The sequence below is a fragment of the Narcine bancroftii genome, chromosome 2, assembly GCF_036971445.1.
Source record: "Narcine bancroftii isolate sNarBan1 chromosome 2, sNarBan1.hap1, whole genome shotgun sequence".
NCBI classification, from domain to species: Eukaryota; Metazoa; Chordata; class Chondrichthyes; order Torpediniformes; family Narcinidae; genus Narcine; species Narcine bancroftii.
In genome coordinates this window covers 322,999,254-323,026,894 of record NC_091470.1, presented here as the reverse complement: position 1 = coordinate 323,026,894, position 27,641 = coordinate 322,999,254, and the positions used below count along the sequence as shown (strand labels likewise).

The window sequence follows — 27,641 nt, the reverse complement described above, 5'->3', positions numbered from 1 at the left end:
TTTCTGGTAGACTGAATTTCTGTAATACTTTAAATAAGTAGTTCCACTCTACTCTGTAAAAGCTTTATCTGCGTCTAAAGCAACAGCCACTGTTGGTTTCTTATTTCCTTGAACTGCATGAATTAGATTAATAAATTTACAGACGTTATCCACTGTTCATCTTTTCTTAATAAATCCAGTTTGATCTTGTTTTACTATTTTTGGTACACAATTGGCCAATCTGTTTGCTAATAATTTCGCTATTATCTTATAATCTGAGTAGAGATATTGGTCTATATGATGCTGGTGTTAATGGATCCTTCCCCGTCTTTGGTATTACTGTAATTATTGCTGTCTTACAGGAATCTGGCAAGTTTTGTGTTTCTCCTACCTGGTTCATTACTTCCAGGAGAGGAGGAATTAATAAATCTTTAAATGTTTTATAAAATTCTATTGGAAATCCATCCTCTCCTGGTGTTTTATTGTTCGGCAGCTTTTTTAAATATATCTTGTACTTCCTCTATTTCAAATGGTTTTATTAGTTTGTTTTGTTCCTCTTGCAATTTTGGCAGTTCAATTTTAGCTGAACATTCCTCTATTTTGTCATCTTTTCCCTCGTTCTCAGTTTGGTATAGTTGTTCATAAAATTCCTTAAAATTTTCATTAATCTCTGTAACTTGTTTGTCCCTTTTCCTTGATGCCAATACTGTTCTTTTAACTTGTTCTGTTTTAAGTTGCCAGGCTAATATTTCATGTGTTTTTTCTCCCAGTTCGTAATACTTTTGCTTTGTTTTCATTATGTTCTTCTCCACCTTGTAAGTTTGTAATGTAATGTACTTTATTTTTTTTGTCCACCAATTCTCTCCTTTTTGTTATATCATCCCTTTTTACTATTCCTTTTCTGTACTTACTATCTCCCTTTCCAACTGCTCTGTTTCCCGATTGTAATCCTTTTTCATCTTAGTCACATAACTTATTATGTGCCCTCTAATGAAGGCTTTTATTGCATCCCATAATATAAATTTATCTTTCATTGATCCTCTGTTTATTTCAAAATATGTTTTAATTTGGCTTTCAATAAACTCCCTAAATTCCTGCCTTTAAGTAGCATGGAGTTTAACCACCATCTATATGTTCTTGGTGGGATGTCCTCTAGTTCTATTGCTAATAATAGGGGTGAATGATTTGATAGTAGTCTAGCTTTATACTCAGTTTTCCTAACTCTCCCTTGCATATGGGCTGACAATAAAAACATATCAATCTTTGAGTAAGTTTTGTGCCTACTCAAATAATATGAATATTCCTTCTCTCTTGGGTGCTGCCTCCTCCATATATCCATAAATTTCATTTCCTGCATTGATTTAACCATAAATTTGGCTACTTTATTCTTATTACTTGTCTTTTGTCCAGTTTTATCCAACATTGGGTCCAAATTAAGGTTAAAATCTACTCATATCAATATATTTCCTTGTGTATCTGCAATCTTCAAAAAAATATCCTGCATAAACTTTTGATCCTCCTTGTTAGGCGCATATATATTGAGCAAATTCCAAAATTCTGAGTATATCTGACATTTTATCATTACATACCTCCCTGCCGGATCTAATATTTCCTTCTCTATTTTAATTGGTACATTTTTGTTAAATAGTATGTGTACACCTCTAGCTTTTGAATTATAAGGTACTGCCACTATGTGTCCTACCTAGTCTCTCTTTAATTTGTTATGTTCCACTTCAGTTAGATGTGTTTCCTGAACAAATGTTATATCTATTTTTTCCTTCTTCAATAAATTTTGTAGCCTCTTCCTTTTGATTTGGTTATGTATTCCATTAATGTTTATAGTCATATCGTTCAACATGACCATCTTAAATCTTGCTTATATTTCTTTTCCACCTCTTCACCACCTCCATCCCCCTTTTCCCCATTTTTATCTCTTAGTTTTCTCTTATTAAACTTAATGTACGGCAACACATTTAAGACATAAAGTACCCCCGTAGTTCCACACCCACAAATACCTTAACCCCAAAAGTTCCCACCCTCTCTGAGTTTCCCCTTATCCCTTGCCGGGCAACCACAACTCCCCTTTTCATTTGGATTGCGATATTACTCGCAGCATCAACTGATTTTGCAGTGATGGTTCCTCCCTTCCCCCCCAGCCCTCCCCGGAAAAAAAACTTTTTTTTAAACATATATAACAAAGCTCTCTCTTTCATTTTTTTTCACCCTTACTTCCTTCCCTTCTTTTCCCTCTTTAGTTCTTTACATATACATTGTTTTTATATCTTTATATATACTTTATCACCATTCTTCATTCTTATTACACCTCTTCACCTCTTCTTCTGTCCTGCAAACATTTTGCGAATTCTAGCACTTCTTCTGGATCCGAGAACAGTCTGTTTTGCTCCCCGGGTACAAATATTTTAAGCACAGCTAGGTGTCTTAACATGAATTTGTAACCTTTCTCCCATAAAATCATTTTCACTGTATTAAACTTCTTCCTCCTCTTTAAGAGTTCAAAACTTATGTCTGGGTAAAAAAATATTTTTTGACCCTTGTATTCCAATGGTTTATTATCTTTTCTAACTTTATTCCTTGCCCATTCCAGTATGTTTTCTCTTGTCGTATATGTCAAAAATTTTACTAAGATGGATCTTGGTTTTTGATGTACCTGTGGTTTTGGAGCTAGTGCTCGGTGAGCCCTTTCTATTTCCATTACTTCCTGTATTTCTGTCATTCCTAGGACCTTTGGGATCCATCCTTTTATAAATTCCTTCATGTCTGTGCTTTCTTCATCCTCCTTCAGGCCCACTATTTTTATGTTGTTTCGCCTACTATAATTTTCCAACATATCAATTTTCTGAGATAACAACTCTTGTGTCACTAATTTTTTTGTCACTTTCTTCCAATTTTTCTCTAGTCATTTATTTCCATTTCTACAGCTGTTTCCCGCTCTTCCACATTCTTTACTCTTTTCCCTATTTCTCTCATTACCAGTTCTAACTTTTGCATTTTATCTTTTGTTCTTTTCATTTTCCTTTTAATTGCATTAATTTCTAATGATAACCATTCTTTTAATGACCTAATTTGTTCTTCAAAAAAAAACTTTATCTATATTCTGTCCATCAGTTTTTCCTTCTGTTTCTCTTTATCCATCAGTTTTACCCTCTATTTCTCCATGAAGATCTTGGTCTTCTTCTGTGTCTGTACCTGTGTTTGTGTCTTCTTCTCTTCTTTGTGTCTGTGTCTCTTCTCTTTTTCCTGTGGATCTGCTTGCATCTCTTTGTCGGGCCTCTTCTTGCTGGGCCTCTTGTTGCTGGTCCTCCCCTCTTGGGTTACTCCTCTGTTGTGCCTCCTGGCATTGCTCTTCTTGCCGGTCGTCTCTCCGTCTCTCTCCCATGCCGTTCCCTTCTCTGCTGCCTTTCTCGTCCTCCAGCTGAGCGCCCTGGTGTTGGGCATCTCTCAGCTGTTTGCGCTGTGGCTGCCTGCTCCTCTGCTGGGCCCCCTTCCACTGGTGTCCTCTTTTTCCTTTATTTCTGTTGGTTGCGCACTGTGCACTTTTGTTTGGCTCCGAGAGCCATTTTTGAAGTCCACTGGCTGGTGAGTCGTAACTCCGCAGGGCAGGCACTGGTCTCGGGGGTCGGGCGTTCTTCACCACCACAGCGTCCTGTTCCTTTGTGCAGGTAAGACCTTCTTCTTTCTTCTTCGGCGATTTTTCTACTTCTTTTATTCCAGTTGTTTTTATTTTCTCCTTCTTGGATGCCATCCTTTTTCTCTTCTCTGTAACTTTATCTTCTATTTCTTATATTTTATATGGTAGAAGTGTGGAACGAACTGCCAGCTGAAATGGTTTAATGTTGAAGAAGTTGAACAGGTACCTGGATTGGAAGGGATGGAGGGCTATGGACCAGGTGAAACTAGGCAGAATATTAGTTTGGCACAGACAAGAAGGACCAAAGGGCCTGTTTCTGTCCTGCAATGTTCTATGGTGGTAAGTAGTGCACCAGAACCATCCCTGGAGTCATTCTCATAAATGTCCTCTGGACCCTCTCCAACACCAACACATCTTTATTTTGGCCCCAAAACTGTTCATAATATTCCAATCCTAGGCTGAACAATGCCTTATAAAGCCTCAGTATTATATCTTTGCCTTTGTATTAACATCCTCTCCAAATTGATCCTTACATTGGATTTGCCTTCTTTGCCTCCAACTCAACATGCAAGTTAACCTTTAGGGAATCCTGCTCCTTGGATCTCTGCTTTCTTAATTCTCTCTCCATTTTGAAAAAAACTCTGCATCTTTATTTCCTTCCAGCAAAGTGTATAACCATACTCTTCCCTATGCTTTATTCCATCTACCCCCTTTTTGACCATTCTTGAAATCTAAGTCCCTCTGCAGACTCCTTGCTTCCTCAGCACTATCTGCCCTTCCACCTATCCTTTCATCATCCTTTCAATCTTGGCCACAAACCCATTAGTTTCATCATCAAAATCATTAACATGTAATGTGAAGAGTAGTGGACCCATCACTGACCCTGGTGGAACACCACTAGTCACCGGCAGCCAGCCAGAAAAGGCCACAATTATTCCCACTCTTTGCTTTCTGCCACTCAGCCCAACTTTTATCCACACTGGTACCTTTCCCATAATATCATTCATTTCTATCTTGTTTAGCAGCCTCATGTGCAGCACCTTGTCAAAGGCATTCTGAAAATCCAAGTAAACAACATCACCGAGTCGTCTTTGTCTTTCCTGCTTGTTAATTCCTTAAAGAATTACAACAGATCTCTCCTGCGGGAAATCATTCAGACTTTGGCCTATTTTATCATGTGCTTTCAAGTACCGCAAAACTTCATGTTTAATAATTGACACTAGAATCTTACCAACTACTAATGCCAGGCTAACCTGTTTGTTGCCTCTCTCTCTGTTCTTAAAGACAGTAGTGGGGTAGCATGCCGGACAGAGGCAGAATCTCCTGCCTCTGTTTGTCATGCTTCACCTTTACCCCAGTCTACCAATCTCATATAGGCCCCCATTTCTTCTTCTTCCTGTTCTATGTGCACTTTTTCTTCTTTGCATTTCCCGTCTTGATGAAGAGGTTCAGCATTAAACACTGAGCATGTTTTCTCTCCTCGAGTAGATTGTGTTTAGCTTTAACTTCAATGGAACTTTACATGAGTTGTGACTTCAACCTTTTACATAGTGTTCTTAAAAAATGCTTAGCAAATAGCCACCAAAGGTATATTTCTTCCACAATGCATTTCAATCAAATATGATTAATATTTTATCAAGCCTGCCATCTCTGGGCAAGTTTTTCCTGTGTTCAGTTACATTACCAGCTGAAATGTGAAGGGCAACAAGCTAACAAACCTAAAAAGAGGCAAGGATCTAGCTTTAAAATAAGAATAAGAAACTTGTCCTATCATATCGGGTTGTACATTTGCACACTTGGCAATCAAAACAAAAATTCAGACTTGACCAGGTTATAGTAAAACCTATCAGTTCCAGTTATGGTTGGATGTAGGATGTAAAGAAAATAGGGAATAATAACATAAACAAAAGGCTATATTGTCCGATAATATCTAAAATATACTTAATTAAATTAATTCACGCAAACTTGACAATGTTTAATAGCTAAGACGTTTATATCCATTTATGGATAGTTTAACTGCAAGAAAAACATCTGTAGACTGCTTTGGTTTTTTTGTTCTAATCGCTATATCCGTACATCTCAAGAGGCTAAGACGTGCAAGAGAGCTTCCATTTATTTTCCTGTATCCCACAGCTGTGCTTACAGACCCATCTGGCCACATAGCTACTAATCTTTACAGGATGTAATAAACAAGTGACCCACAACTGCAAGCTCCATCTGTTGAGCCCAGTGGACAGCGGCAGTGTTTGAAATATCCACTGCTATTCGTCGATGCATTGGCATGGCTACATCTAACATTCTTGCTTTTTCTGTGTTGAAGGCTTTCTCAGATTTCTGCTGTAAGTGTAAACTGTATTATATTTCTTCACTTTATTTCTGTATAGCACCATGAAAGAATTTAAGGCATTCCTGTACACACATTACCAGATAAACTTGTACAATTTTGCTGGGCCACTGATGTTATTGAGATAATTTAAAAATTCATAAAAATGGATAAAATTCATAAAATACGTCTTTGTACAACATACAAAAGTGCTGGAGAAACTCTGATTCCTGACAAAAGGCTCAGGACTGAAACATTGATTGTCTTTCTTCCATCGAATGCTGCATGGCCTTTTGTGCTTCTCCAACAATATTAAGTATTGTATTTGACCCCAAAATCTGCCTATTCTCTTGATTAAAAATATACTTTAGGGAGTTTTATGGTGCTGTCAGATTTTTCTCATAAATGTTGGTTGATGTTTTCTTCCATTTAAATCAGATGGAATACTAGCCCCCTCCCCCCCAAAAAAAGTTTTTCTACAACCAAACACTTAAGTAGAAGTTGGACCAACAAGTAGCTACTTGGATCTTCCTACTGCAATGTGTCTGCAGGAATTCTTTTGATCTGTGTTAGTTTCTGGTTTACGTTAACCAAACTTTAAAAGATATTATGGATTTGAACACAAGTGATAATCTTTCTGTCACGATGATGGACTTCGGTAATTTGGAGAATTCCATGTTGTAACATATGACTCCAGCCAGGATCCACCCTTATTTAGTCATGCTTCTGATCTGGAATTAAAGGTTTGCCTCAAAGATGCCCTATTAATTAAACAAGTGTCAAAAAGAGCTTCCAAAACTATATTAAAACAAATGCACAAAATTTGCAAACAACACAAAGATTGGAGGTGCAGTGGACAGCAAGAAAGACTTTCAAAGCTTGCAGAGGTATCTGGATCAACTGGAAAAATGGTCTACAATATAGCTGTTGCAATTTAAGGCAGCCAATATGAGGTGTTGCATTTTGGTAAAATAACCAGGTAGGGCATACACAGTAAATGACAGGGCACTGATGAGCTTTGTAGAAGAGGGATCTGAGACTACAGATACATAATTCCTTGAAAGAGACATTTTGGCATATTGGCCTTCATAAATCAAAGTATTGAGGACAGAAGTTGGAATTTTATTGCATTATTGAACAAGACATTGTGAAACTCAACTTGGAGTATTGTGTGTAGTTTTGGTCACTTACCTACCTCAAATATATCAATAAGTTGAAATAGTTTTATTAGGGTGCCCCGAGACTTGACGAATCAAGTTACAGGAAAAGTTAAACATGTTAGGATTTTATTCCCAGTAGTGGGGAAGAATGAGGAGAGATTCGATAAAGGTATGAGAGTGAGTGCAAGTAAGCTTTTTCTGCTGAGGAGATTAGGTGAGATACAACCCATAAGACATAGGTTAAGGGTAAAAAGGGAACATTTAATGGAACATTGAGGGTAACTTTTCACAAAGAATGTAGTGGAAGTGTGGATCAAGCTGCACTTATGTACATGTGACAATAAATTTGAACTTGAAATTTAGCTGTCTGTCACATAAAGCATACCCATTCAGGAATTACCATTCCCTAATTAAGTCCTGTTAATGTTATGGAACTTGCCTACATCAGGGGGCACATGGTGAGAGTACAAGGAGATAGGCAAGAATGGAAAGCACTTTGAAAGTGCTTGGAACTTGTCGAGAGTGGAAGGCAATTTGGGAGAGTTCATCGCACTTAAGCATTCTGGGGTTTTCCCCAAACAGAAGCCCTGAAATCCAGAAAATGCTGAGAGCCAGATCACAGGCATTGAAGACCAGAGATCCAGAAATATACATAGAGAGCAGGTATGACCTTCACAGAGATGTCTCCCGGGTGAAATGGAGATTCTGGATGTGAATGGAAACAATGATGGATAACCAAGAACTGTGGTAGGCCAAAAATCTCATAACCTGCTACAAATCCAGTTGGAGACAGCAAAGCTTTATTCCCAGATGAACTCAAATGTCTTCTACACAATTTGACCACAAGAATAAGGAAAAACCACATGCTCTGATGATCCTCTACTGTCAGTAGCTGAAGATGACATGTGGGCTGTCTTTAGCAGAGTGAATATGAGGAAAGCGTCTGGTCCGGATGGAGTACCAAGCCGAGTAATGAAAACCTATGCTGACTAACTTGGCAATGTATTCATATATATCTTCAACATTTCACTCTGGCAGGGTGTGGTACCCACCTGTTTCAAACAGGCCTCAATTATACTAGTGCCCAAGAAGAGTGTGGTTACCTGCCTATATGATTACTGACCAGTGGCCCTCACATCCAGTGATGAAGCATTTTGTGAGGCTGGTGTTGAAGCATATCAGCTCTTGTCCGAAGGGGGCTACATGGATTGCTTCCAATTTGCCTCCTGCAGCAACAGGTCTATGGCCGATGCCATCTCACTGGTTCTACACAAAACCCTGGTACACCTGGATAGCACAGATGTATACATTGGGATGTACTTTATCAACTATAGTTAAGGATTCAACACCATCATCCCCACAAAAATGATTAGCAAACTCCAAGACCTAGGCCTCAATAACCCACTGTGTAAATGGATCCTGACTTCCTCACATCCAGACCCCAATCAGTGCAGATTGGCAAGAACATCTCCTTTACATTTTCTACCTGTAACGGAGCACCACAGGGATGTGTACTTCGCTCCCTGTTCCACTTGCTTTACACCTATGACTGTGTAGCTCAGAATAACACAACACCACCTACAAATTTGCTGACAATAGCACAGTAGTGGATTGTATAAAAAGGGGGCGATGAATCAGCATACAGGAGGGAGATTGAAATTGTGGCCGAATGGAGTACTAACAACAATCTCACACTCAATGTAACCAAAACTAAGGAGCTGTTGTGGACTTTAGGAAGGGAAAACCAAAGGTACGAGCCAGTGATAATTAGGGAATTAGAGGTGGAGAGGGTGATGAAATTTAAATTCCTGGAAGTTATAATCTCAGAGGACATTTTCTGCACCCAACACACTAATGTCATTATGAAGAAAGCACGTAAGCACATCTACTTCCTAAAGTAGTATTTTGGTATGAGATTTGGTAAGACATTGCAAACCTTGGCAAACTTTAACAGATGTGTGGTGGAAAGTGTGCTGACTGGTTGCATGACTGCCTGGTATGGGGGCTCCTATACTTCCGAGTAGAAAGCCCTGTGAAAGGTAGTAACACAGTCTAGTACCACATAGGCAAACACTTTCCCCACCATCCAGAAAATCCACAAGGAATGCTGACATCACAAAGTATCAGCAATCATCAAGGATCCACACCACCCAGGCCATGCTCTGTTTTCAATATTGCCATCAGGAAAGAGGTATAGCTGCCACAAGACTCATACCACCAGGTTCAGGAACAGTTGCCACCCCTCCACCCAACAACAAACTCAGAGACTCATTTAAGGACTTTCACATTATTTATTACAGAGTTTGTTTAAATTTCCTTTTTTGTTTACAGTTCTTTCTTTGTATATGTATCTTTTCTTGAGAACAGTTTTTTTACATTATTGATAAGTAGAAATTCTGCCTGGCCCGCAGGAAAAAGAATCTCAGGGTTGTATGTGATGTCATGTATGTATATTCTGACCATTAATCTAAATTTTGAACTTTATAGGTTAAAGAATAGTAATGTATAAATTGCCTATCCTGTTTAAATATGTTGAGGGATTTCCTTAATCGTGATTTACAAATTCTGATTCACTTTGGATTTGAAGTTAAATCAGTTAACATTCTTTTGCCACCATCATAACATGACTGTGTTATGTAATCATTTATAAGCTGAATGCGCCATGTAGTCAAGGTTTGATGACAGCATTTCCCAAACTCATGTTGGAGCCCAGGAAGTACTGGAACCAGGCTTGTGGTAAGCAAGTTTAAAAAAAGAATGGAGGTTGGTGGGAGTAAGTACCTGTACTACATATCAGGGACAGTGACAAATAAAAAGAAGGGAAGCTCAAGAGGAGTGGCCAATATGTGAATAGCTCAGGGTAGGAGTGGGGCTTTGAGGCTTTGGCTTGAGACACTTTGGTGAGAAGAAGCTGAGGACAAGCTTCTTTCATAGAATCATAGAACACTACAGCACAGAAAACAGACCATTCAAGTCTTCTAGTCTGTGCCAAAACATCATTCTGCTGGTCCCAATGACCTGCACCCATTCTATAACCCTCCAGACTTCTCCCATCCATGTATCTATCCAATTTATTCTTGACTTAAGTGTGAGCTTGCATTTACCAGGTTAAGTGGCAGAATGTTCCACACTTCCACCACTCTCTGAGTGATGAGGTTCCCCAAACCTCGCCCTTTTTACCCTAAAGCTATGTCCTCTTGTATTTAAGTGGAAAGACCTTACTTCCGTTTACTCTGTCCGTGGCCTCATTTTGCAAATTTCTATCAAATCTCCCTTCATTCTTCTACACTCAAAGGAATAAAATCCTAACCTGTTTAATCTTTACCTGTAACTCAACTCTTGAAGACCCAGCAACATCCTAGTAAATCTTCTGTGCACTCTCTCAATCTTACTGATATCCTTCTGGGCAACCAGAACTGCACACAATACACCAAATTTGGCCTCACCAATGTCTTATACAAACTCACCATAACATCCTAACTCACTGCTTTGATTCATGAAGGCCAAAAACTTTCTTTATAACCTTGTCCACCTGTGACGCCACTTTCAGCAAATTATGTATCTATATTCCCAGATCCTTTTGTTCTTCCACACTCCTCAGTGCCCTACCATTTACTGTGTATGTCTTACCTTGGATTGTCCTTCCAAAATGCAATACCTCACACTTGTCTGCATTACATTTCATCTGCCATTTTTCAGCTGATATTTCCAGCTGGTCAAGATAGTCATCAGCAAGTTTGCTGATCCAATTTACCACATTATCATCTAGATCATTGATGTGACAACAAACAACAATAGTCCTAGCACCAATCCCTGAGGCACACAACTAATCACGGACCTCCAGTCTGAGAAGCAATCATCCACTACCACTCTGTCTTCTCCCATTCAGCCAATTTCGAATCCAGTTTACAACCTCTCAATGGACATCTAGTGTCTAATCCTTCTGAACTAACCTCCCATGTGGGACATTGTCAAAGGCCTTACTAAAGTCCATGTAGACAACATCCATAGTCTTTCCTTCATCTACTTTCTTGGTAACCTCCTCAAAAGACTCTATAAGAGTCATTAAACATGACCTACCACACACAAGGCCATGCTGACTATGCTTAATCAGCTCTTGGCTGTCCAAATGCTAGTAAATCTGATCTCTCAGAACACCCTCCAATAATTTACCCACTACTGACGTCAGGCTCACTGGCCTGTAATTTCCTGGTTTGTTTTTGAAGCCTTTTTTAGACAATGGAACAACATGAGCTACCCTCCAATCCTCCAGCACCTCACCCATGGCTAAGGAAATATATCAGCCAGGGCCCCTGCAATTTCTACATGTCTCTCTCAAGATCCGAGCACCTCTTTCTCTTTAATCTCTGTAATGTTCCATGCCACCACTGCTTGTTTCCCTTCCTTCCTTATACACTATGCCAGTTTTCTGAATAAATACTGATGGGAAAAAAAAACTGTTTTAAGATCTCCCCCATCTCATGAGGCTCAACACATAGAAGATCACTCTGATCTTCTAGGGGACCAATTATGTCCCTTACTATCCTTTTACTCTTAACATACTTGAAGAAATCCTTTGGGTTTATCTTCACATTTTCTGCCAAAGTAATCTCATGTCTTCTTTTTGCCTTCCTGATTTCCTTATTGAGTATTTTCTTATGTTTTCTATACTTTTTGTCTACCTCAATTGTTCCTTTTGCCTATATGTGCTATACACCTCACTCTTCTTCTTAACCAGATCGCCAATATCTCTTGAAAACCATGGTTCCCTATGCCTGTTAACTTTGTCTTTAATCCTGACAGTAACATGGAAATTCTACACTTTCAAAGTTTTACCTTTGAATGCCTTTGACTTACCAAACACATCCTTCCAAAAAACAACATCCCAATCCACTCTTCCTAGATCCTTTCTCATTTCCACAAAATTGGCCTTTCTCCAATTTAGAATCTCAACTCAAGGACTAGATCTATCCTTATCCATAATTAACTTGAAACTAATACCATTATGGTCACTGTTCGCCTACATGTCCTTCTATCACTTGATCAAGCGTTGCATCCTCTCTCCTGAACACATTTGACAAACTCTATGCCATCCAGCATCTTACAGTATGGGAGTTCCAGTCAATATGTGGAAATTAAAATCTCCTACTATCACATCTTTCTGCTTCTTTGGTCTGCAATCTCTCTACAGATTTGCTGCCTCCAGTGTGGTCACACTTTTCCCGTTCCTCAGCTCCACCCATATGGCTTCTGTAGATGAGCCCTCTGAACTGTCCTGTCTAAGCACAGTTGTGATATTTTCCCTGACTAGCAATCCCATGCATCTCCCTTTCATCCCTCCCCCTCTATCATGTTTGAAGCAACGGAACCCTGGAACAATGAGCCGCCAGTCCTGACCCTCCTACAACCAAGTCTCACTAATAGCAATAATGTCATAATCCCACGTGCAAATCCACACCCTATGATCGTCTGCCTTTCTAACAATACGCATGGTATTAAAATAAGTACACCTGAGAATATTTCTATCACGTACAAGCCTTTGATTTTGGTCTGTACATGCAGTCCTCACGTGACCTTTATCATCCTCCACCTCACTATCTGCTTAAACATTCTGGTTCTCATCCTCCTGCCAATCTAGTTTAAACCCCACTGGAGCAGCAATAGCAAACCTATCTGCAAGGATATTAGTCGGCCTCCAGTTTAAGTGCAAACTCTCCCATTGGAAGAGGTCCCACCTTCCCTGGAACTGAGCTCAATTATCCAGAAGCATGAAGCCCTACTCCTGCACAATCTCATTAGCCAATTATTTAGCTGTATTAACTTCCTATTTCTAGCCTAAATACCACATGGTACAGATAGCTCTCCTGAGAATGCCACCCTGAAGGTCCTGTCCTTCAACTTTGCACCTAACTCACTAAACTCTCTTTGCAGGACCTCCTCACCCTTCTTACCCATGTCGCTGGTTCCTACATGGAACATGACATCTGGCTGCTCATCCTTCTCACTGAGAATACCAAGAACCTAATCCTAGATATCATGGACCTTTGCACTAGCGAGCAGCAGACCATTCTCGATCTCTTCCACAGAAATTTTTATCTGTCCAGCTAACTATCGAATACCCTATCACTTCTGCTCTCTTCTTTTCCCTCCTTCTCTTCTGAATTGAAGGTCCAGTCTTGGTGCCAGAGAAATGGCCACTACAACTTGTCACTTGTAGGTCATACCAACCAACAGTATCCAAAACAGTGTACTTATTGACGATGGGAACAGCTACAGGTGTGCTCTGCACTCTCTGTCTGTTTCCCTTCCCTTTCCTGACAGTCACCCAGTGCAGCTCCTCCCTCATCTGCTCACATATAACCCCAGTTTCCTGCCAAAACCCAAAACCCAGACTACTGTGAGACCCTAGCCTCAGTTATAAGCTAATAACAGTGTTTGTTCTCCCTCCAGTTGTGAGAGCTTTTATTCACGCTACAATTTTATTAGCTTATTCCCTAAATGATAGAAGCGCTACTCAAGCCTCAGATGATGCTGATAAACCGTTTGTCCCCCGAGGTGGCTGAGGAGTTCACGTTCTGGCTGGACTGCTTCCAGGCCTACCTGAACAAGTCCAGAGATGACTTGCACACCAATGAACTCAGGAGGTCTGCACCTGTTTCGAGGGTAGGAACGAAAGGGTATGCAGTCATCAGGGACTCCACTACATATGATACTGCCATAGAGGCATAGAAGGCATGGTACTTGAAGGCGCTAAATGAGGTCCTAGTGAGGCATCAACCTGCTGTACATCACTAACGGCCAGGAGAGACCATCGATGATTACATGCTGGATCTGTGGACGCTTGCCAAAAAGTGCAGATACAAAGCGGCTACGGGCCGCATTCGTGAAGAAGAATAAATCCGGGACATTGTTGTTACAGGGGTCTGCTCGAGGTACATGAGGCAGCAACTGATCGAGTCAGGTAAGAAGGATCTAGCTCGTCACGTTGAAGTGGCCAAATTGCTAGAACAGGCCAAGTTCAAGAATGACGACCTCGAAGCCAGTGAGCACACTCATGCAAGCGACTCCTTCCAAGGATCAGGTGCTCCCGCAAACCCTGCCTTAATGATGCCGCTTCCCATGCAAGGGAGTGCTTTATCTTCGGCAAGAGCTAGCATCCCCAATCTCGTTGCCTGGCTAAAGACTCAGTGTGTTCCAGTTGTGGCAAGAAAGGAGATTGGGCAAAAGTTTGATGCACAAAGGGAAACCCAGGGAAGCCCAGAGTCTACACCTCTCCCGGATTTGATTCCAGTCCCAAGCTGACTGCCCCGAATTTACCCGAACCCACTTGCTGCGCTACACACCGACAGAGGGTGGCAGTGAGGAAATGGGGCAAAAAGGCTCAGCAGCGATCTTGCCGCGACTCAAATTCAAACTCAGCATCAACATCATCAGAGGAGGAAGGAGGGTGGCCATCTTGGCATGCCACGAGGTCGATGCCATCTTACCCATGCAGGGCAATGCAGGCTGGTGGGGGGCCACTCAAGTGAAGAGTATGGAGTCTCCGTGGTCCTGGCCTCGATGAGTCTGGACCAGGGCAAACCTCACCAGCTCAGCAACTCCATAGTGACTGTGAAGGTAAATGGACACTTCTCTAAATGCCTAATCGACACAGGCTCTGATGAATGCTTCATAGACTCACGGACTGTGCAGGAGTACAACCTAAAGATGTTCTTCTTCTTTCTTCTTTTTTCTTTCTTTGGCTTGGCTTCGCGGACGAAGATTTATGGAGGGATATGTCCACGTCCGCTGCAGGCTTGTTGGTGACTGACAAGTCTGATGTGGGACAGGCAGGCATGGTTGCAGCGGTTGCAAGGGAAAATTGGTTGGTTGGGGTTGGGTGTTGGGTTTTTCCTCCTTTGTCTTTTGTCAGTGAGGTGGGCTCTGCGGTCTTCTTCAAAGGAGATTGCTGCCCGTTGAACTGTGAGGCGCCAAGATGCACGGTTGGAGGCGATATCAGCCCACTGGCGGTGGTCAATGTGGCAGGCACCAAGAGATTTCTTTAAGCAGTCCTTGTACCTCTTCTTTGGTGCACCTCTGTCTCGATGGCCAGTGGAGAGCTCGCCATAGAACATGATCTTGGGAAGGCAATGGTCCTCCATTCTGGAGACGTGACCCACCCAGCGCAGTTGGGTCTTCAGCAGCATGGATTCGATGCTTGCGGACTCTGCCAGCTCGAGTACTTCGATGTTGGTGATGAAGTCATTCCAATGAATGTTGAGGATGGAGCGGAGACAGCGCTGATGAAAGCGTTCTTGGAGCCGTAGGTGATGCCAGTAGAGGATCCACGATTCGGAGCCAAACAGGAGCGTGGGTATGACAACGGCTCTGTACACGCTGATCTTTGTGTGTTTCTTCAAGTGGTTGTTTTTCCAGACTCTTTTGTGTAGTCTTCCAAAGGCGCTATTTGCCTTGGCGAGTCTGTTGTCTATCTCGTTGTCAATCCTTGCATCAGATGAAATGGTGCAGCCGAGGTAGGTAAACTGGTTGACCGTTTTGAGTTCTGTGTGCCCGATGGAGATGTGGGGGGGCTGGTAGTCATGGTGGGGAGCTGGCTGATGGAGGACCTCAGTTTTCTTTCCATGCCAAACATTTTGTCAGTTTCTGCAAAACAGGACATCATGCGCTGGAGAGCTGGCTCTGAATGGACAACTAAAGCGGCATTGTCTGCAAAGAGTAGTTCACAGACAAGTTGTTCTTGTGTCTTGGTGTGAGCTTGCAGGCGCCTTAGATTGAAGAGATTGCCATCCGTGCGGTACCGAATGTAAACAGCGTCTTCATTGTTGAGATACAACCTAAAGATGTATCCTTCCAATTATCGCATATTCCTTGCGTCTCATTCACATTCTACACGTATTCAACATCATTGTTTAGTGCATTTGTCATTTGAAGGGGGGGAATTTTGTAAAATTTGCCTGTATGTACTTGATGAATTGTGTGCTGTAGTGTTGTTGGGTCTGGACTTCCTGTGTCACCTTAACAGCGTGACCTTGGAATATTCTGGTCCCGTCCCTCTTGTAATGGTTCGGAACGGAGGGCCCCTAAAATCAGAACCAACATGCAGCCTCTCCACACTGAATATCGACCCACCATCTCTCTTCCTGAATCTGTCCTCGGACTGCAAACCTATTGCTACAAAGAGCAGGAGTTACAGCACAGAAGACTGAGATTTCATAAAGTCTGAGATATAGCATCTGCTCAACAAAGGTATCATCAAACCTAGCACCAGCCTGTGGAGAGCGCAAGTGGTAGTGGTAAAAGGGGAAAACAAGTCCAGGCTAGTGATTGACTATAGCCAAACTATTAATCGGTGCACACTTCTGGATGCATACCCCCTCCCTTGAATTCCGACGTGGTGAATGATATTGCGCAGTATCAGGTCTATTCGACCATCGATCTGAAAGCTGCTTATCACCAGCTGCCAATCCGTTCCAAGGACAGTCCATATACAGCAGTTGATGCTTGCAGTTTTCTCTATCAATTCTAGAGAGTCCCTTTCAGTATCACCAATGTGGTTTCTATCTTCCAGAGGCAGATGGACAGAATGGTGGATGAGTATGGGTTGAAGGCTACTTTCCCCTCTCTCAATAACGTCACCATCTGTGACCACACCTTGGAAGACCATGACGCCAACCTCCAGAGTTTTATTCTTGCGGTGAAAGCCTTGAACCTCACTTATAACTCAAACAATTGTGTGTTCAGGACTAAACGTCTGGCTATCCTTGGCTATGTGGTAGAGAATAGCATCCTTGGCCTCAATCCCAATAGGATGTGCTTCCTGTTAGACCACAAAAGCTTTGAAGAGATGCCTTGGATTTTTCTCATATTAGGCCCAGTGGATCCCTCAATATGCTGATAAGGTTTGCCCTCTCTTAAAAGCTACTAATTTCTCCTTCTCAGCTAAAGCCCAAACAGCTTTAAACCACCCGAGAAAGCCACCATGCACGCAGTGGACGAGAAGGTGCCTTTTCAAATGGAAAGTGACTTTTCGGATGCAGCCCTGGCCACTACCCTCAACCAGGTGGGCAGGCTGGATGCATTATTTCCTCAAACTTTACAAGGCCACGAGCTCCGGAACCCATCTGTGGAAAAGGAGGTTGAAGCTATTATAGAAGCCATGAGGCACTGGAGACATTACCTGGCTGGTAGGAAATTTATGCTCCTCACTGACCAGTGCTCAGTCACATTCATGTTTAATAATGACAAGAGGGGCAAAATCAAAAATGACAAAATTCCTAGATGGAGGATTGAGCTCTCCACCTACAATTATGATATTGCCCATCAGACAGGAGCCCTTAATGACTTTCCAGAGGCCTTATCCAGAGGAAGGTGTACCTTTGCATACACCAGCCAACTGCGGTCTCTGCATAATGAGCTCTGCTATCCAGGGGTTACCCGCATAGCTCATTTTGTCAAGGCACGTAATCTGCCCGACTCCATGGAAGACGTCAGGGAAATGACCAGATATTGCCAGGTCTGCACGAGTGCAAGCCGCACTTTTACCGCCCGCAAAGTTGCACCTGATCAAGTCATCCAGGCCCTTCAAACGGCTCAGTGTCGATTTTCAGGGTCCTCTCCCCTCCACGAACAGGAACACCTTCTTCCTCTCTATCATTGATGAGTACTCCCACTTCCCGTTCACCATTCCACGTCCAGACACGCCCACTTCATCAGTCATAAAAGGCCCTAGATTCCATTTTCTCCCTGTTCGGGTATCCCAGTTGTATTCCTAGCGACTGGGGCTCATCCCTTATGAGTGACGAGGTACTTCAGTACCTGCTGGCGAGGGGCATCGCATCCAGCTGGACTACTAGATACAACCCCCGGTGGAACGGGCAGGTTAAAAATGAAAACGCCATAGTCTGGAAGGCTGTCAAACTGGCCTTGAAGTCAAAAGGCCTTCCAGATACACACTGGCAGGAAGTCCTTCCTATGGCACTCCATTCCATCCAGTCGCTACTATGTATCGTGACCAATGCTCTCCTTGTGATCTCCTATTCAATTTTGAAAGAAAGTCAGCACCAGGAACTACACTCCCAACGTAGCTCACCACTCCTGGTCCAGTCCTTCTCAGGAAGCATGTGAGGAGAAGCAAGACCGACCCCTGGTCGAAAGGGTGTAACTGCTCCATGCCAATCCCATGTATGCCTATGCGGAGTACCCGGATGGTAGAGAGGACATGGTCTCCATCAGAGACTTGGCACCTACTGCAACAGAGGCTTCATTGCCTCAAGTGCCCTGCAAGCCACAGAGCTCATTCTCGTCAACCCCAGTCAGGGCCTCGGGGGATCCGGTTCAGGAGGAAAGTGCATCCCTCTTCACCTTTGAGCCGGAGACTCAGGCCGCCTCTCCTCCCTCACAAGAGGACCAAGAGTCCCAAGGAGTCAAGGTGCTAAGAGGCTCCACCAGGATCTCCAGACCCCCAGACCACTTAAATCTGTAAATTTGTAAATAACTGTATATTTTTCAATTTTTTTCTTCTCTGAACCCATGTCCTCTGTCTTCATTCATAGACCCTAAATTCTGCAAGGGGGTGAATGTAATGAACTGGGATTCACTGCTAGTAGGTTGTGCTGATGGCTGGCTCCACCATCCCCCTAAACCCAGACTACTTTCTAAGTTGAAGATAGATGGAGTATTAAATTGTACAAAACCTCTTTCAGTAAAGGCTTTATGTCATTTATTCTCTTATCATTTTACTGGAAGACCTTCCATTCATTCCTTTATCAACCCTTTCCATCTTTAACTTTTTATATTTTTGATGAAAAGTCAATTTTCCACTAATGACTTCCTATTTTTAGTCTGAATTTCAGACTGCCAAAACCCACAAATTTTGCTTTAGTTTATCATTAATTAAGTTCCATGTCTTTCATTTTTCCTTAGAAAAGCAAAATTTCATTTATCTACATTAAAATTCATGAATCATTTTATTTCATTTTTACATTTTTCATTTTGATGCATTTTCTAAATTCTAAATGTCTAAACTTAATTAAAAATTTAAAAAAAACATTAATTTAACTTAATTTAATATAAAATTTACTTTCCTCTTTTACATTACAGAACCTGCAGTGTGTTGATTTCAGTTACGGTGGCAATCCATATACATGATTTTCACTCCCAAGATAAAATAATGACCTGGTGCCAGTAAAATACTCTAACAAAACTGACAAATCCACATCTGCTCAGTTGAGCATTTTAGATACGATTATAAAATGAAATTCAATTCAATTACATTGTATCTCAAGACTGTAATCCTAAAGTAGGAACATAGTTCAGTGTCAAAAAACATTTATTTCTCTCTCTACCACCATTAAATTAATTTATTTTACTTTATTTGCACCATATGTTGTATAGCTTTGCAAAAGATGGCCAGCAGCTAGTTTTAAACTTCTCTCGCTCAGTACAAAAATGTTCAAATCAAGATGGAGAGAAGGAGATTCATATTAGCTGTTTTTATTTTATTGCAGTTGGGTTAAGATATGAAGATATGTGGACATTGATGTAGATATGACCAGAAAATTCAGTCTCAAGAGACAGCATAAAGGCAAAACAGCCAAGCCATGAACTACACATCAGAGCAATGAGTATACATCTGTTCAAAGCATGAAAGAGGCAAGCCAGAGTAATAACTTGGAAGAAACCAATGCCACAATAAAGTCAGTCTACAATCTGGAAAAAGAGTACTGTAAATGCTGGCGTTCAAGATGGTATTTGAATCTTAAAAATGTCATCCCAAAACCAGGTGTCGTCTTATACACCAAGTATAAAATCTAAACCTTAACAGCAAAGTCTCAGCACTCCCCCATGGGCTCGATCCACCCAGTCAGATTGCCGTCAGCTCTGTACAGGCTATAAACAGCCTGTTAAAGGAGCCAATAGTGGTTTATTTTAAAATGTGAAAATAAAATTTAAACCTTTACTGGGTAATTTTCTTTTAAAATATTGTGACAGCATCTCTCCACTGGTCAGTGGGATGGTTGGTAAAGGACTATTGGGGGCAGTAAGTAGTCATACAGTGAATGTTGCTCAAAACCTACTTTTTAAGTGGAAATTCAGTGGCTTGTCTTTTACAGAGGTGTCTTAAATGCTGGTATATACAGAAAAAAATTGTTTGTTGGAGGTATTAACCAGGCATCAATAAAAGTGGATTTTTATATATTAAAATTAAATATACATTTATTGATGCCTGGTTAATGGAAAACTATTACGAATGAAAACAAACTCTGATACGCCATTAAAATGTTAAAAAAATGTGAGGTAGGCATTTCATTCTGCTTGGTTTTTCAATAAGTCTTAATTGAGCTTCTGTATCAACTGCTCTATATCAACCTATCCCATAGCCCAAATGCTCAAAAATTATCACTCATTCTCAAAAATATTAAATACTTAACTGTCCTTAGAAAACTGGGGTACAAAATTTCAAAGCTTCGCAAAGGTGTTCAATCTTGTCAGTTGAATCCAAAACCAAGAGAATATTAAGCATTAAACTTCAGTGCTTATTACAGGGCATATAGGAATGGCATAATGATTATTATTCTGGATCTCTTTTCGGATGCAAAATGAAAAACAAACTGATGAGGGAACTCTGCATCTGTGCAGGGGTGGTGGGGGGGGGGGAGAATTGTCGGCGATGTAGTATCAGTAAAACTGGAGAAAGAAGATAGATGTTAGTAAGTGAGAGGGAAGAGTGAGACTGCAACTGCCAGGTGATAGAAAGAGGGGGAAAAGTAGAATTAAGAGAAAGAGACAGGTAGGTGATAGGTAGAAGCAGATGAGGAAAGAAAATTAGTATTGGGTACACCTCCTCCAAACTTATCGACAACATTCAATGCTCCCGATCTGGCCTCCCCTACTTCAGCGAGACCAGGCACCTATGAGGGAACTTGTTGCAGAGTGCCCGTGCTCTGTCCATAAAGGCCATGCCAAGCTCCGTTCATGCAATTTTAACTTCCATTCCCACAGCAATTGCATATCCTCAGCCTTTTTTTCTGCCAGTGAGGCCCAATGCAAACTAGAAAAATAACATCTCACATTTGCCTGTGCAATCCACATCTCAATGGCGTGAGCATTGAATTTTCCTATTTCAGGTTATCCTTACCTCCTATGTTCACTTCACTCTCCCCATTCTAAACAACCACCCGTCTTCTCATTTTTGTTCCCTTTCCCACACTCACCTTTTTCAGTCCTCATCACCCTTTTTTTATTCCCCACTCCTGGTTCCATTCACTTTCCACCTTAACACTTCACCCACCAGATTCCCTCCCTACCTATTTCCATCTGCCCTTCTTCTCTCCCCTAATGGTTCCCATTAGCACTATCTTATTTTCCTTGTCTGCTTACACTTATCATCCACTAGCTACTGTCTTTCAACTCCAATCCCCCTTCCTAACTAGCTCTTTTTTTTCCCAATCATCCCCATGTCTCCTCAGTCTTACTGACCCTGTGACACCAAACCAAAATTTTGACAATTTATTTCCCGCCACAGATTCTGCTTGACCTGGTTTGTTCTTCCACTGTCTTATTTTGTTCTCTTGATTCCAACAACTGCTATCTCCAGTGTATCTCTTTTCCAATATTTATTCATTCTTGGGTGACATCGCCAATAGTAAGAAAACAGAGGTGTTACATTGATCAGACCTGGCCATCCCATTTAACTACTCTCTTTCAACAATGAGGCCAGGAACATGAAAATAGTGCGGACTTAACTTGACAATGTGGTTTTCTTTCCCAGGAAGAAAACATTGACCAAAAAACATCCTACTCCAGACAAGATTTGCAAGTTCTGACAGGTTGGGTGGGAGTGAAATTAAGAGAGAGACACTTGTGAGTGATATTTGGAAGTAAACAAGGATAAAAACATAAATGGAGCCAAACAAGATATTTACAGATGCTGAAAATTTGGAGCAACATAAAAGTGCTGGAAGAACTCAGCAGGTCAGGCAGAACCTATGGTAAGCAACAGACAGGCCCAGCATCAGGAATTGTAAAGATAATCTTTGCATCCTCCATGGTTAGAGGAATGGTACAGGAAGATCAGGGGATGGCAAATATAGTTCACTTGTTCAAGAAATAGAATAAGGCGAATCCTGCGAATTATACACCAGTGAGTCTTATATCAGTAGTGGGAAAGCAATTGGAGAGGATTCTTGGGGACAGGATCTACAAACATTTGGAGAAGCATAGTCATATTAAAGACAGGCCATGCCTCACAAGCCTAAATTAGGATTTTGAGGAAGTGACCAAAGAAGTTGAAGGTCAGGCAGTGACTGCAGTATGGATTTCTGTAAAGTGTTTGCCATGGTTCTCCATGGTAGGCTAATTCAGAAAGTCATGAGGCATGGGATCCGTGGAAACTTAACTATGTGGATTCAGAATCAGCTCACCACAAGGCAGAGGGTGATGGTAAATGGAGCACATTCTGCCTGAAATTTGGTAACTAATGGTGTTCCACAGGGATCTGTTGTTGCATTCTGCTCTTGGTGATTTTTATACATGACCTGGATGAAGAAATGGAGGTCTAGGTCAGTAAACTTGCAGATGACATGTTGTAGATGTTATAAAAGGTTTTCTTAGGTTACGATGGGATACACCCAGGATCCAGAGTTGGGCGGAGAAGTGACAGATGGAGTTTAATCCTTATCTGTAAAGTGATGCACTTTGGAAGATCGAACTTGAAGGTGGAATACATGGTTAATGGCAGGATTCTTAGCAGTGTGAATGAACAAAGGGATATTATGCCCCCAACTCAATAGATTCCTCAGTGCTGCCTTTCAAACTGATGGGATTATTAAGATGGTGTAAGATGTTCTGGCTGTCATTAAGCAGAGGATTGTAATAGGAGCCACAAAGTAATGTTGCAGCTCTATTTAAGGCTAGTTAAAAAACATTTATTTTTAGTTTTGATCACCTCATTATATGTAAATGTGGAAGCTTCAGACAGGATACAGATGAAATTTACTAGGATGCTGCCTGGATTGGAGAATGTGTCTAATAAAGAAAGGTTGACTGAGCTAGGGCTTTTCGCTTTGGTGCCTGGAGGATGAGAGGAGACATGATTGAGCTGTATCTGATTATGAGAGGCATTGATAGGGTTGGCAGTCAGTAAAGCAATGGCCAATGCCAGAGGAGATTTGTTTAAGATGAGTGTAGGGAAGTTCAGACGAGATCAGTTCAGAAGCATTTTTGCTTTTAAATGAAGTGGTGGGTGCCTGGAATACACTACTTTTACATGGAGTGGTGGTGGTAGAGGCAGATACAATGGGGCATTTAGAATACTCTTAGATAGGCATGAAGATGTAAGAAAATGCAGGATTATGGGTGAGGGAGGGAAGATTTAGATCAGTGGTTCTCAACCTTTATCTTTCCACTCACATACCACTTCAAGTAATCCCTATGCCATCGCTATGCTCTTTGATTAGTAAGGGATTGCTTAAGGTGATATATGGAGGGAAGGGAAGGTTGAGAATCACTGTTCTAGACCCAATTGTTACTGAAATATTTTGCTTGAGAAAAATTCTCACTGGCCCATTTCCTTTGGAGATATGAAACCATGCACATAATGAGTCAATTAGGTATGATTAAAACAGTAGTTTTCAAACTGTTTCTTTCCACTCATATACCACCTTAAGTAATCTGATATTAATCACAGAACACCTATGGCATAAGGAATATTTAAAGTGGTATGTGGGTGGAAAGAAAAAGGTTGAGAACCACTGATTTAGATTAATGCAGAGTAAGTTTATATAGTTTGGCATAACATTGTGGGCTGATTGGCGCAGACTTGTACTGCACTGTTCAAGCAATGAAGAAACTCTCCAGGAAGCAATAGCTATATTATGAAACTTCCCATTTCAAAGAAATTTGCTTCACTCATGCAACAGAAAAAAAAATTGAAAAAGGAAGGAAAACGAATCCAACGAAGGTAAATAAATCTTCCCTTGATCAGTGTGCATATTGATTGAAAGTTGAGCTTATATGTCCCAGGAAGGCTCAGGAACTATTCCAATTCTAAACATGATAGAAAATAACCTTTTCCTCTAATAGTTCCACCAAGACAAAAATATTTTTGAATACCTTTACCACTGGATGCTTAAGATTTACACTGCATACCAGATATTGTTACTTTTAAATAAAAGCATGTGGTCAAGCAATTTTCAAACAAATTTTGCTATAAGTGAACAAGAAGCAGAATGCATAGTAATCTTAAATCTTTTGTTCATCTAAACTAAGGAATAAGAAAAACATGAATTGTGTAATTCATTGCATCATTAATAGGAATATTTCAAAATATATAATTTGAAAAATTAATGGCATAAAAATTACTTTCATAATATTCATTTAGAAGGATTATTCCATAAAAATGTTAAATTTGTTGCATGCTGACACAATCACAACATCACTAATGTGATTTACTGCTATTTTAAAGAGCAATTTTATGATTGACAACCATACCTAAAAAAAGTTAATTTGTGATTATCCAACTCTACAGCTTTTTAGTCCAGATCAAACCTTAATCCTGAAGATGAAAGTATAATATTTAATTTAGTATACCTTGTTCATTAAATGGGTAACCCTCAGTTTTGATAGAGGAGTTCAAGGCACTTCAAAACAATGAAGAAACACAAAATACTCCACTTCAATACAAGTTGGTTGGTAAGAGATGACTACCATCAATGGATAGCCAGCTAAGACAATTTTTATTTTTGCTAGCAACTGCATGGCAAACAAAATATATACAAATATTACATTAAGTGGAAGAGATCTAGAATAGAAAGGAAAAACTTACTCAAACTGAAAGCACTTCAAGTGTGAATGAATGAACTAGAAATCATTGCAACAGATATCAACATGATTGATGGTTAATGAAGGATAAGGGCTGCAAAAAGATATAAAAACTAAGTGGGTTCATAGAAATAGGACTGTGTCTGTGGAGAATGAATGAACATGGAGTTGATTAGGTTGAAGGACCTGCTGTTGTGCTAAATGTACACATAATTTCTTCTAGTGCTTTTAAAACGATGAGTCAAGTCTCAGATAAATTACCCTGTTCTGTAATGTGCAACATACTGAAAAGGACAATAATGCATTCAGTACGGAACAAGGTTATTTGAAGAAGCCATAATTATGTAGAAAGCAGTGTTAAAAAGAGATCTTTCAGAAGTGTTGAAAAATCATGAAGGGTTTAATAGAATAAATAAAGAGAAAGTTTTAAGTAACATGAAGGAATGTACTTTGGGAATACACATGTAAAATAATTGAGTAAAGAAGCAAAAGGAACATGAGAAACAATTTTGTATGCAGTAAATTTCTGCGATCTGGAATGCTCAATGAAATGAAAGAAGCAGTTTAAAAAGAAAAAAAAACTGAATACAACTTTGAAAGAGTAAAAAAAAATAAACTGATGATCCTATGTGGAAAGAACAGAACAGTAGGATGAATCTGATCATCAGCTAAAGATTCAGTAGAAGTACATGGGTAAATGACCTCCTGTGTCCTATTATTCTATTTATCTATAAAATTTGCCTTACATTCACATATTGCCAAAGACATAAAAAGTATTTTATGCAGTATGAAAGAAATATTTATCTTTTTATATCATGAGGATTATTTTGTATGGCAAATAATATTTTGGTGAATGATGAAAATGATGCAATAAAATATCATGATCCTAATGTAGAGACTTGTCCAGAAACATTGAATGCCTCTTTCCCTCCAAAAATTTGTCTTTTTGCTCCAGATTCCATCATCTGCAGTTTTTAAGTCCCTAATAAATATTTGGATCAGTATATTAAGAAAAAAATATTTGACACCCATTTAAATTGAATAAAGATTATATACAATCAAACACACCCTTATTCCTGGTGCTATTTTCTTCGCCTCTGCTTTCAACCTTGTTGCTTTTAAAATCGATTTGGTTTTCTTATAATCTTGTTTACCTGAGGAAAGGAAAATTAGTGATCAAACATTATCACCATGTAAAAATGTTTTAAACATCAGGATATAAACTTAATTAAAATTACACTACTGTTTACATTCTGGCAGAGTAATTGTTCCTTTGTCTGTTGATCTAAATTGATAAACTATTTGCTCTGTCTGCAGGACTTGGTTCTCAAGACTCAATAGAAAATTCTGTTAATACAGTTATAGAAAGCATGAACAAATTGCGCAAATAGCATTGAGAATTTTTTCATATCTATATTAAGATGATACACAATATCACTAATATTTCAATGCTAGATGCTAGATGCTAAAATTGCTAAAAATGTTCAATTTGATAAAATAATAATAGCTTAGTGGTTCTCAACCTTTTTTGCCCTAGGTCCCACTTTAATTAAAAAAAAATGTACACCCCACCATTAATGGGAAGAAGTTATATATTCAAAAGAACTTTTAATTAAATCATTTACTGCAAGTGTATTTCAATGCAATTAAGGCCGGGAATACACTGGAACACATATTTCATATTCAACTACTATTTCAAAATTTTAACCATCTCAAACACACATTCAACAATTGTCGTCTCTTCAGGTGGAACCTTGCCCCTGACACTGGCTGCAGATTTTTTTTATTCGAGGGACTAATTTTGTTAGTTTCAACCTTCAATCTCCACTCAATGTTTTGTAATTTCCAGTCGGTTTCTCTTAGCTTGTAGTAAATCACTAACAGCACTGAAACCACATTCTACTATATAAGATGATGGAAAATGTATTAAAGTAGTCGAGTTTGGGTATTTCTCTTCGATCTTGTTTAACAGCCACATCTTGATTCCTTTCACCGTTTTTGTAAAAGTTTATTTAATATTTTCAAAACAAAAACTTTTACAAAATCTGTAAGATAAAAATGAAAACTACAACTAACTCATCCCCTTCCACCCACCCTCAGCAAACTCCACAGGGAAACATTAAGAAAATAAAAGAAACACATACAACAGTTTAAGATATCACTAAATTCGTATGATTCCTTTCACTTGTTGTCACAGATTCATCATGTTGCAACTCAGGTAACTCTTCTTGGTATTGCACTGGAACTTCAGCAATGGCTGAGTTAACCAAGAAGGAAAATCCATTGCCTTTAAATCACAAAATATATCATTGAAGTCAGTAACCAACATTTGCAAATGGTCAACAATGGCGCTTGTAGCAGCATTAGTTACCTCACACTTATTCAACCAATAGAATTGACTGAAATTTCTTGAAATATTCCTTTGGCATAATTCTAGAAGTCTCATGAATCCAAATATTTTTGTTTTTGCATCAACGAACATCATATTTGCTACTTGGAGTTCCCTAGTTTCTCAAAAATGTCCACAAGTAACTGACATAAGCTTTGCCATCTGTTGTTAGCAAGAGCTTCATTTCAGGTTTGTCCTTCAAAAACTCGCAGAGGAGTTAAAAGAGTTCCATAAACACTTCGAAGCAGTTACCCTTTGACAACCACCTTCTTTTGTGTAAAGCAAGAATCTCACATGTTCTGCATTTTTATCGACACAAAA

The 27,641-nt window shown here is 40.0% G+C and overlaps 1 protein-coding gene across 3 annotated transcripts in view; it reads right to left on the bottom strand.

Annotated features, from left to right (window-relative positions):
- Positions 1–27,641, bottom strand: part of triqk (triple QxxK/R motif containing) — a 124,630-nt gene that overhangs the window by 9,859 nt on the left and 87,130 nt on the right. For 2 of the 3 annotated variants that reach the window (XM_069921921.1, XM_069921922.1), the window contains exons 3-4: positions 26,000–26,085; positions 22,534–22,647 (exon numbers count right to left, since the gene is read on the bottom strand). In XM_069921921.1, coding sequence (XP_069778022.1) covers positions 22,534–22,647; positions 26,000–26,085 — 200 coding nt within the window. The remainder of the gene's footprint in view (positions 1–22,533; positions 22,648–25,999; positions 26,086–27,641) is intronic. The other variant, XM_069921923.1, reaches the window with a different exon arrangement.